This window comes from Aphanomyces astaci (assembly GCF_000520075.1).
Source record: "Aphanomyces astaci strain APO3 unplaced genomic scaffold supercont1.88, whole genome shotgun sequence".
Taxonomy (NCBI): Eukaryota; Oomycota; class Saprolegniomycetes; order Saprolegniales; family Verrucalvaceae; genus Aphanomyces; species Aphanomyces astaci.
The window spans coordinates 188,137-199,889 of record NW_009798351.1 but is presented as its reverse complement, the minus strand read 5'-3'; the positions used below and the strand labels follow the sequence as shown (position 1 = coordinate 199,889).

The 11,753-nt window shown below is 50.4% G+C and overlaps 2 protein-coding genes across 2 annotated transcripts; one reads left to right on the top strand and one right to left on the bottom strand.

Annotated features, from left to right (window-relative positions):
* Window positions 1-5,207: 5,207 nt before the first annotated feature.
* On the top strand, window positions 5,208-7,323 carry H257_16592 (26S protease regulatory subunit 6A). The gene is made up of 5 exons (XM_009845081.1): window positions 5,208-6,014; window positions 6,071-6,343; window positions 6,409-6,490; window positions 6,887-7,002; window positions 7,056-7,323. Exons 1-5 carry the CDS (start codon window positions 5,247-5,249, stop codon window positions 7,125-7,127), a joined length of 1,311 nt encoding a protein of 436 aa, XP_009843383.1. The 5' UTR covers window positions 5,208-5,246; the 3' UTR covers window positions 7,128-7,323.
* H257_16591 (hypothetical protein) lies at window positions 7,161-10,818 on the bottom strand (the record flags this gene model as incomplete). The annotated part of the gene is made up of 12 exons (XM_009845080.1): window positions 10,339-10,818; window positions 10,151-10,287; window positions 10,008-10,097; window positions 9,877-9,962; window positions 9,609-9,833; window positions 9,400-9,540; window positions 9,213-9,321; window positions 9,083-9,139; window positions 8,383-8,773; window positions 7,683-7,784; window positions 7,415-7,620; window positions 7,161-7,346 (listed from the first exon to the last, which is right to left on the bottom strand). Exons 1-12 carry the CDS (start codon window positions 10,796-10,798, stop codon window positions 7,161-7,163), a joined length of 2,190 nt encoding a protein of 729 aa, XP_009843382.1. The 5' UTR covers window positions 10,799-10,818.
* Between the last annotated feature and the right edge of the window lie 935 nt (window positions 10,819-11,753).

Here is an 11,753-nt window from a genome sequence, read left to right as displayed (position 1 = left end):
CGTCGCGCGGCTCTACCCGTACGTTAGTGTCGCAGAACACACGTCAACATCGTGATCAGACTCCTTATTTATGTCTTCACGCACACATGCCGGCATTTATGCCTCGACATATTTTAGATGATCAACATTCACATGTTTCATTTACGGGACTAAAACAGTCGACCGACAAGTCAAGTACATCCAAAGTACTTTCGACATTATTACAGGACTTCAGTCCGTATTACGATTCGCTCGATACTACCGTATCGCGATCACTTGTATTTACGGGTACTGGATGGGCACTTCGCGTGTCACCAACCAGCCCGGTTGTCAAAGAGCAAAGTCGATCCCGTCATTGGACGGTAGATAGTGGTGCATCCAAGCACTCCACTTTCCATCGTGAGTGGTTCATCACCTACGAACCATTCTCATCCTTTGCTGGTGCAGCCGATGGCCACCAACTCCATGTCATCGGCCGTGGCACAGTCCGACTCGAGGTCGCTGGCATCAACGATGACACATTAGTGATCTATCTGCAGGATGTTATAACACATCCCCGATTTACACTTCAATTTATTTTCCGTGGGTCGTGCACTACATATGGATAGACATAAAATTGTCTCCATCACCCCACAGGAGTGGACTCTAGCCACCTACGACGGCGAGTTCACCGCAACCTACGACGCAGTCACCGGGTTGTATGTCATTGCGACGCGGCTTTCACCGCGCATCGCCGACCCACATCGACCGTCCTCGTGACGCAGTCGAGTGCACAGGGCACTATGCAATGGCACCATCGACTGGGCCATCCAAGTCATGACAAGCTACGCAAATTGCGGCGTCATTCGACCGTGTTTGAATTTCCTATCTCTCGGCAGGCCATCACGGCCCATGCTTCGTGCGACACATGTTTAAGGTCGAAGTCCAAAGTACTTCCCTTTTCACGCAACAAATTGCCCAAGTCGTCGAGGCCTCTGGAACGAGTGCACTCCGACGTGTGGGGTCCAATCAATATCCCCTCTATTTCTGGGGGTCGATATTTCGTCACGTTCATCGACGACTTTACCCGATACACTTTTGTGTACATCATGCAAAAGCGCGCGGACCTGTACGACAAGTACAGCGCGTTCTGTCGCGACGCACGGCAGCGTTATCGCTCCGACGTCATCGAGCTTTGCTACCATCACTCACCACCCAGTGAGTTCGAGGAAATCCAAGCGCTCCAAATGGACAACGCTAAGGAGTATGTTAAACTCGGGGCCCGTATTCAAAGCGAATACGGCACCCGCCTTACGTACGCGAATTCATATACCCCGACCCAGAACCCTGTGGCCGAGCGGCGTATGGACATGATCGTCACCAGGCTCGCTCTACAGTATTCTACTGCATGGTAATTAACCACAGTTCTTGTGGGGCGAAGCCATTTCCCACGCAGTGTTCCTCATGAACACACTACCGTCCATCACCATCAGTGGGGACACTCCGTATCGTCTATGGCACCAGAGCCACCCAGACTACTCACGTTTACGCGTATTTGGCTGTGTAGCGTATGCACACGTCAACATACCCATGCGTGTGAACAAGCTGTCTCCCCGAGGCATGCTGTGCATGTATATTGGCTTACCCGAGACATCTCGAGGGTTCAAGCTGTTGAACATCGACACACATTACGTGCTTACGAGCCGCGATGTGACGTTCGTTGAACATCAGTTTCCCGTCCTGAAATCAGTCGAGGAGGTGAAACGTCTTCGAAGTGAACATCCATAACGGAACTGTTTCACCGTGGACCAAAGCTCACCACCCCTCCAACCAGGCCTGCCTTCACCCCTTGGGGAGGCTGCACCGTCCACGACACCAACATCTCTACCCTCGTTTGGGGAGGCCGTTTCATGGACGACGCCTCTACCCTCATTTGGGGAGGCCGTGACATCCACGTCGCCCTCATTTGGGGAGGCTGGGACATCAGCCCCCACCCTACTTGGGGGGGCCGATCCGACCTCACCTCTACCGACACTTGGGGAGGCTTTACTTCGTGGGTCAACAGGTACAGTGTGGCAAGTCCCTGTCGTACATGACGTACCCGACATCACTCCACCTGTCTGTTTGGGTGGCATCCTCCGCCACCCTTCACACCAGTCGTCCACCACTCCAAGGCCCAAGCGTCGTCGAACGTTGACCTTCAACACAACAGAGGAATATTTCCCCACCATGTACCTCGTTCCACGAGAAGTACAGACTGCCGTACTCCGGCATGTGTGAGTACGACATCCACCTCCACTCCAACGTCGTCACATACGACAACCCCATTGCTCGCACTTCCGCCTCTGCCCTCACGGTCTCGAGCAGCGGTGATAGCACATGTCGTACGTCGTCTCATCGACGTCTACCACACTGGACACGGCGGACACGTCCACGCGACGGTCCAGCTCAGTTGCTGATGTCGTATATTGAGGACGCCTCAGGCGCTCAATCTCTCTCGACGCCGCAACACATCCTCCTCGCCCTCAAGGACACGACTCCTTCAGAGGAGCCTAAGACCTACAAACAGGCGATGAAATCGCCAGCCAAAGCGCAGTGGCTTGAAGCCATGATGCTCGAGCTGGCAGCCCATGAGGCGAACGGGTCGTTCGAACCAGCCACCTTGCCTCCAGATGCGACACCACTGGGCATGCGTTGGGTGTTCAAAATCAAATACGACGACTCGACCACAGAGGCTACGAGACGCGTCGCTCGCTACAAAGCGCGACTTGTGATCCAAGGACACACTCAAATTCAAGGCGTCGACTACGAGGAGAGCTACTCCCCGGTCATTGCCAAAGAAATCCTCCGAACGATGCTCACTCTCGGCGCGTCTCTCGACTACGAGATCGATGCAATGGATGTCATCACAGCCTTTCTCAACGGGGAAATCGACTGCGAGGTCTACGTCAAACATCCACCTGGATTTGACACCGCGAAGAATCGCCGCGATGTCTTTCGGGTCCTCCGCAGTGTTTATGGTCTCAAGCAAGCCCCTCGCTTGTGGTACCAGACACTAGCTACCTACTTGCGCCGGCAAGGGTACACCCAGCTTGTCAAAGACCGCTGTGTCTTCACCAAGCAGATAGACGGCCAAGCCGTTTACATCGGCGTCTACGTTGACGACCCAGTCATCATGGCTCCTTCACCGGACATGATGCGCACCATCAAACATGGTCTGTCATCGCGTGTTCGAATGCATGATCTTGGGGCTCTCACGTTTATTCTCGGATTCTACATTGTTCGAGATCGTTCTGCTCGAACTCTCACAATGCATCAATCCCAATATGCAACCTCGATTCTCAAGAGGTTCAGCATGGAGAATTCAAAACCAGCCCCCACTCCGATGGAGTACAACCTCAAGCTGTCTGAGTCGATGTGTCCTCAGAACGATGCTGAACGCCACTCCATGGTGGACAAGCCTTAGGTGGACAAGCCTTACCGATCGGTAGTCGGCAGCATCATGTATCTCATGATTAGCACTCGACCCGACCTCGCGTACGTCGCCCAACAACTGAGCCAGTTCCTCACGAACCCCGGCCCTGCCCACTGGCAGGCAGCCAAGCGCGCCCTCCGGTACATCAGAGGAACGATCAACTACGGTCTCGTCCTCGGCGGTGCGTACGATCACTCCGCTCCGCTCCATGCGTATGCGGACAGTGACCACGCTAACTGTGTTGATACCCGACGCTGCGTCGCGGGCTTCGTGACAATTTACCGGAACTCTGCGATCTCTTGGATCGCTAAGAGGCTACGGAGCATCGTCCTCTCGACAACCGAGGCAGAACTCATGATTCTGTGCACAGTTGCACAAGAATGCCTGTACATCAAGCAGGCAGTTGGTGAGATGGGACATCCCATCACCACATCGATTCCTCTTCACGAGGACAATCAGAGCACCATCCAGATCGTGAACAACTCTGGCCACCATGGGCGTACCAAACATATTGATGTACGCTACCATTTCATCAACGACCTTGTGGAACAACAGACGTTTAGTCTTGTTTACACCGATACGCGACATCAAGTCGCGGATATCTTTACCAAACCACTTGATGTGACAACGTTCTGCGCTTTGCGCAGTCAACTAAGGGTGAGGCAGCTGCCGCCCGACAGCACCCTCCGGCGCGAGCCAAGGAGCGCAGACTCCGGCCTCTCAGCCCATGACTGCGCCGACATGTAAGGGGGACGCCCTGGACCATGTTGGTTCGACATTGGGGGGTGACGGCATCCCGGTGGTTACTCAATCCATCCGGCCCTTCCTCGGCGCGTCGTTCAGAACGGGCCAATTGGTAGGGACCCGCTGAAAGGGATGTCCGACGAGTTTAGTCCCGGACAAAAGACGGTGTAACCAGTGGTGGTTACGCTCACTGAGCATAACCGCCAGCCTATTTCTGCACTCTGGGCACCTCATTCCGGTTGACAGTGCGTTGCGCTGTTGGGAGGCAGTCAGAATACCCTGTTCTAATAGAGAACACCCCATTGCCCTGTCAGTCAGGTAGCAGCGTCTGCTAGCTGTGTAGGAGGTTTTTGTGCCTTCTAGAGGCTTTTCCTCCGAGTAGAAGTCAGCGCAGACATTTGGTCATGGAACATCACTGGATGTCGTGGTCAATCATAGTTAGTTTTGATTGGCTGGTTCTTTCCAGTCAGAAGTAATTCACTTCCAGTTATTCCTTCTGCCTCCCACGTGTCTGTTCCTGCCTACTGCCCTTCCAAGTTTTACGTTATGTCAAGAAATCGACCCAGACTTAATCAACCAACACCACACCCACGTGAATTACGTCGAAGATTAACAGACACCATCAAACCGTATCGTTTAGATGGGTAGTATGATTGTAGAAACATTGAGGCAGTGTCATGCACAATCAAGAACAGGGCTTACGCCAGGTCACGATAGTTTATACACACAAATCGTGTGCGTGTGTTGTTGGCCGAGGATTGAGAGGTTCGTAATGTAGTAGCCTTGACTTTCATTCCAGGTGCTACCTCGAACTGAGCTTTGCATTATTGTGCGTGTACGTATACCTCCCTCCCACCTATCCACACACACTAGAATGTCAGCCAACAAGGACCCTTGGACTGTAGAATGCATGAAAATACCTATTTTCTAGCAATGTCATTGGCCCAATGAAACTAACGTTATCCGGATATGACTGGACGATTTGATGAGAGAGTGTTCTTATATCAAGGGAGATCCTTGTGGATTCCACCTGGGGTTGAGAACATACATCAGTTGCTGGACATTCAGGATGAGCAAAGGGCCTGATGAGAATGGCCTTGAAGGTGGCGACATTTGGGGTGAAATTGAGCCGGAGATCCTCGGGATGACAAACGACGAGCTTAAGCAACGCATTCGGCTGCTGGATAACGAGATCCGCATCATGCGCAGCGACATCACGCGGATCAACCACGAAAGCCAGACCCAACGCGAGCGCATCAAGGAAAACAACGAAAAGGTCAAGCTGAACAAGCAATTGCCGTACCTGGTGGGAAACGTAGTCGAGATCCTTGAGATGGAGAACGAAGACGACGAGCAAGACGGCGCGGCGGCGGATGCGGACGTTGGCCGAAAAGGCAAGAGCGCCGTGATCAAAACGTCGACCAGACAAACCATCTTCCTCAGCATTCCAGGGCTTGTGGACGCTGAGAAGTTGATCCCGAACGACCTCGTGGGCACGAACAAGGACAGCTACCTCATTCTGGAAAAGCTGCCGGCCGAGTACGACTCCCGCGTCAAGGCCATGGAGGTGGACGAGAAACCCACGGAAGACTACAACGACATTGGTGGGTTGGACAAGCAGATCCAGGAGCTGGTCGAAGCCGTGGTGCTCCCTATGACGCACATGGAGCGCTTCCTCGCCATCGGCATCCAGCCGCCGAAAGGAGTGCTGCTCTACGGTCCTCCCGGCACCGGCAAGACCCTCTTGGCTCGCGCGTGTGCCAAGCAGACGGATGCAATCTTCCTCAAACTGGCGGCGCCGCAGTTGGTGCAGATGTTCATTGGGGACGGTGCCAAGGTAAGACAGACGTTGACGATCGCTTGAGGTGTGTATTCTTGACATGGGCCGCGTAGCTTGTGCGCGACGCATTCGAGTTGGCCAAGGAGAAGTGTAAGGACAAGAGCAAGGGCGGCGCCATCATCTTTATCGACGAACTGGACGCCATCGGAACCAAGCGCTTCGGAGGCGAGCAGTCGGGGGACCGCGAAGTGCAGCGCACGATGCTGGAGCTGCTGAACCAACTGGACGGGTTCACGAGCAACACCAAGATCAAAGTGATTGCGGCCACCAACCGTCCCGACGTGCTCGACCCTGCACTGTTGCGGTCCGGTCGGCTGGATCGCAAGGTACGCTGCCACGTCATTCACTGGTCGTTTGTATGGTGATCGCTTTTGCTCAAGTGGTGCTGTAGATTGAACTGCCTCATCCGAACGAAGAGGCGCGGGCGCGGATCCTTCAAATTCACTCGCGTAAAATGAACGTCGACATGGCTGGTACAGATATATCTATGTATATATATATATATATATTGTGCATTTCACCCCGATTTGGACTTGAATATATCTCTGTATATATATATATATATATTGTGCATTTCACCAATTAGCATTCGAACCCATTTAAGCTTGTATAAACTATACTATACAACGATTCGTATATATATATATATATATATATAAGTGGTTTTGCCCCACTGGGGCAAATGAAACGTTTGGATTGGCAGAAAAAGTTCAACAAGACGTGATTTGATTGGCTTTGGCGGTTCTTGAATCCATTCTCTTAAAACATTCGATTCTGCTGAGGCCTCCAGGATTTCGAATCGATTCGACTATTTAAATATATATATATTGTTGCTGTGCAACTTGCTCAGTAATGCATGGTTGGGGTAGACGTCAACTTTGACGAGCTGGCGCGATGCACGGACGACTTCAACGGCGCGCAGCTCAAGGCGGTGTGCGTGGAAGCGGGCATGTTGGCGCTGCGCCGCGAAGCCAGTATCATCAAGGTATAAAGAAGAAATGCCAAATATAACATAATGTGATGCTGTTGTATATATAGCACGAAGACTTTATGGAAGGCATTGGGGTTGTGTCGGCCAAGAAGAAGGCGACGCTGCAGTACTATGCTTAACAGTAGAGAAAAGCCCCACAACCATCCGTGCTTCTACGTTGTTTGTTCGGATCTTGGCGGCGATTCGTCCGCCGCTTGCGTAGACAGCATGCTATCCATCATCGAGTGCAAATCTCGCACTTTACCAGTCAATACTTCCTGGACTCGCTTGATCCTGTCCAGCTGCAGCACCGCCTCGGCCCCGATACCCCCCGAGTGCATGCCGAACCCAGATAACCCCTACGCACGCACACATACATGCATTGAAATACCTATCGAAAAATCACATATCTGGTTATGGTACGCACCTCGTGGTCTGGCTCGATGGAGCTCTTCCAGTTGAGTCGATACGATGGGTTCTTGGGCTTGGAGTTCTTGCGGCCGACCACGCGCGTGTCGTCGTCGGTGCTGTCGCGCTGAGTAGACTGCGGCGTCCCCAAGTTGTTTTTCGCCTGTGCCCGCGCCTTGGAGTAATTGGCTAGCTTTTGCATCATCTTTGGAAAATGCACGAGCGCTACAGGAAGATAAAAATTATATATTTTGCACCATATGTTGCTTTTGAATATATATATATACCTTCCAAGAACCGAACCCGAGATAGCATGCGCAGCTCGCAGAAACACAACGTCCGCACCGTCGCCATGCGCTTGCAATCTTTGTTCAAGATGGCCATTTCGCCTACAAATGTATATAAATAAGGGTGTTTTGCCCATTTAATATTATAAAAATTTGGTTCAGGGTGGATCACAATTAATATTTCGAAATTTTGAAGCATTTTTGTATATTGTCATATCTATTTTTGACTGTCTGGATGATCAAAACAGATTTTGAAACAACGTCCACGATTCTCAGTTCTTGCCAATTTTCAGAAAAAAAGTCCCTTGAACTATTTTTCTTATTTTTCGGCGAAATACCCGAAATTTCTCCAAATTTTGGATCCAGACAAATAATTTTTCATTGTTTGCCGATTTTTAAGAAATTGCCAAGATATCGAAGGTTTTGGCGGCCTTTTTTTTACCTCCAGACTCACCCTAAATAGAATATATTTATTGATTCTCAAACAACTGCAAACTTCAAATAAAATAACATTCGTCAGATATCACACAATACATACTGTACATATAATACATATTTATTCTCAAACAAAACTGCAAAGTTCAAGTATAACGTTAATATATATATATATATATCCGTCAGATTCACAATCCACACAGAAGTTTCCATGTGTAGTTCAAGTGAAACATGTTCAAATCTAGCCAACACTTTGTGGAGTTACCAAAGTACTGGTTTTCCCCTAGGACGGTGAGTTGGATGCCGTCCTTGAGCACCTCGACGGCGCCGCGAAAGATGAAGAACATCTCGTGGCCGAGCTCGCCCTCCACGCACACGTCTTCGAACGGCGCAAAGCAGATCATGCGCATGCTCAGCGCCAGATCCATGATAAAGTTGGGGTCGCTGCCCTTGAAGAACGGAAACTTCCAAAGGAAATGATCGTTGATCGCCAGCGCAATCTTGGACCGAAGCATCGCCGACAACTCGTTGAGCAACTCCTGCTCTTGCAGCATGTCATTCTCTTTGGATTTGCGCGCATTCTGGAAAAACTCTCGGATTTCAATGCGAAGTTGCCGCGGCAAGTCCCGCGCCGCCATGTACTCGTTGATTTCGTCCTACAACAATTCGATCAATGTCGGAATATAGTTAGTTGGAAATATATATTATGATTTTGGTACACATTTCCCAAGTCTGCGGCAAACGATTTGGAAAACCGATTATAAATCTCGCCGCAAAGTTTCATTGGCTTTCCCGATGCCGCAGAATGCACGAAAAAGGAAAACGAAACAAATAATGTAGCCAATCCGCGACAAGCATTTTCAGAGTGACCAATAGGAGCGATTCGTGATCAATATGGCCGGCGCGATTCGATTGAACCGAGTCCAGAAATTCACAGTCAGATCAAGAATATCTCGGCGTATTACCATTTTCTCACGGAAGGCTGTTTCGTGCGCGGTTAAACTGGACACGAGTGCTACAATCTACGAATAGACAAGTAGTCAATAACAAATAAACCGACTTTTGTGTCCCCGGGAGTGTTAGTTGAGTAGTTACGTTGGTGATGCCATACGCAAAGATGCCTGCGCCAGCAAACATGGCAAAGATGGCAAACAGTCTTTCGTTGGTGCTGATGGCAGACACGTCGCCGTAGCCCACCGTGGCCCTACCCACGTCGATCATGCAGAGGGACTTCATTGGATGAGCTACTACTACTACTAATACTAACTACTAGCTCTCGTACAGCGTCATGATGGCCCAGTAGAGCGCCGCCACGTATTGGTCGGCAATCGTGGCGGAAAAGAGCGATTTTTCCTTGAGCCACGTGTTCACAGGGGGTTCCATCGACGTCGAGTCTTGATATGACACCCAAAAGAAAAAGCAGCTACATATATATATATGTATATATTTGTAAGATAGAACCTTTTGATAAGAACACATCAGAAGACGTACGCAAACCAGTGCGAAATGAACACGACTGTGAGGCAGTAGCGGAAGAGGCTGCTGATGGTCGACCGGATCAGCAGCGCATGTTGCAGTCGATTGAGGATTCGAATCATGCGGAACAGCCGCAGTAGCCGCACGAGCCGGAACAGCCGGAGGATCTTGCCCAGCTGCTCGTCTTGAGCCGCCAGCACTTGCGTAAATGGAAACGTCGACGAGAAGTCCACGACAAACCTACCTAAATATCAGCAAAATAGTAATAATATATATATAGTACCAAGTGCTAAAGTAGCGCTTGGCGATAGTCGCCATGTCAAAGTACACTTTGCCTTTCATGTCGACGCCAGTGAAAAAATTCGCCACCTCCATGGCAAATATTAATATATATATATATGTTCATTTGGGTACAATGTCCACGCCGAAAAAGGCATCGATGCAATAGTCCACCGTGACACTCCACGCGCTGTCGGCTGCGGTCTTTTCAAAGGACACTTGGTACTAGTTAATCACATCGGTAATTAGTTGATGGCGAGAGTAGTACACACACGTACAGGAATGACAAATGCATTGTAAAAGATCAGCACGATGCACGCGACGTCCCATCGCAATCGCACGCGGCCGTGGGGGTGCATGATGTACTGCTTCTCGAGCAGCCAGTGCTTGACTTCTTCTTTCACCGACTCCGAGTCTACGTGATTGTCAGGGGTTGATGGGGTTGTTTAGGTATTGCGTCTACGACCTCGTATCGTGTTGTCGCCTTTATTTTTGAGCGCTTTTTCCAAATGCGCGTGATTCATCATCTCCTCCTGTGGACTCATGCTCACTTGGACGGGGGTCGCCGTGGTTGAGATGGCAATCACGTCTCGGCCCATGTTGGGCGCTGTGTTGCGCAGCTCCTCTGTGATGTCGGCGCTCATGGCCGCCGCATCCGGCAGCATCACCACGGGCTTATTCATCATGTTCCGAGTGCTCTTGCCCATCTTGACGACTTGGATGGTGCTCATTCGTCGCTCGCGCGCTGTCGTGGGAAACGACCCGCTGCTACCACCGGCACTCACTCGCCGATCGCCATTCAAACCCCCACCGCTCCCCCCTCGACTTCCCTTGTCTCCACCAATGGGGGGAAGCATCCCACCGCCCCCCCCTCGACTGCCCTTGTCTCCACCAATAGGGGGAAGCACTGGATGCACCGCGTTCATGCTGTCGTGGGTGCGTTGCGAAACCGTTTGTGTTGCCCTGCATGCTAGCAGTTACAAATAAAATAGCCCACCGCGTAATAACGCAAATGTATACAGGCGATCATTTGTACCGTGTTCTGAAATCGCGTGCTGCCTTTCAGCACAGCTCGGCAATTCCGTTGCTACAGTAGGTACTGAATTACGAGCAACAACAGTTCATTGAATAAGCACACACACGTGCATGTAGCGACGCCTCGTTTTCGTGCCCGCGTGGCAGAAGTACCACACTATATATCGTCATGTATGTGATACTGTTGTCGTACTACTCTTCTTCATGGTGATTGATTGATCCTACGACGAATAGTGCGTTGCGCGTTTGACAAGGGACACCACGATCCCCCTACATTACAGTATACTTACTACATTTCGGTTCACTGCACCTGCTTCTGCATCCAACTAACTACCCGCATGTTCCGTCGAATATGATTTGATGTGATCGCACGTCCGCTCTTCGTCAACATGGCTTGACCAGACGCTTCTCGTATCGCTGCGTTGTGAACGTCCGTTGACGGCGGTTTCAAAATGGGAATGATGGTTGAAAATGTTGGTTTGAATGAGAAGTTATTAGATAGAGCATAACCCTTACCTCCGTAACCGATTTTACAACGAACGATTCAGCAAAAACGGTCAGAAAAGTTGAAACCCCTAGGTCTTTTCTGTTTTCTGCTTTCTTGAACCATTTTTTCTCACGGGCTGGTGAAGATTTGATTGCTCGATAGATAGGAGGGATATCGAATGAGCCCCCCCGGATAGATCTACTGCATATTCGCATTAGCTTGGCGCTTTCAGTTTACTGTCGTATCCGGATGCCGGGCTCTCTGTGTACATTAACTGTAAGTAGTGCAGCAGTGGTAGTACAAACTATTAATCGTAAATTTAGAATTAACTCTATGACCTGCAAGAATATTCAATACTG

Coding starts and splice junctions, on each gene's coding strand:
- H257_16592 (XM_009845081.1), top strand. CDS start 5,247: ATGAGCAAAGGGCCTGATGAGAATGGCCTTGAAGGTGGCGACATTTGG. Junction 6,491..6,886: donor AATGAACGTCGACATGGCTG/GTACAGATATAT, acceptor TGGTTGGGGTAG/ACGTCAACTTTGACGAGCTG. Junction 7,003..7,055: donor GCGAAGCCAGTATCATCAAG/GTATAAAGAAGA, acceptor TTGTATATATAG/CACGAAGACTTTATGGAAGG.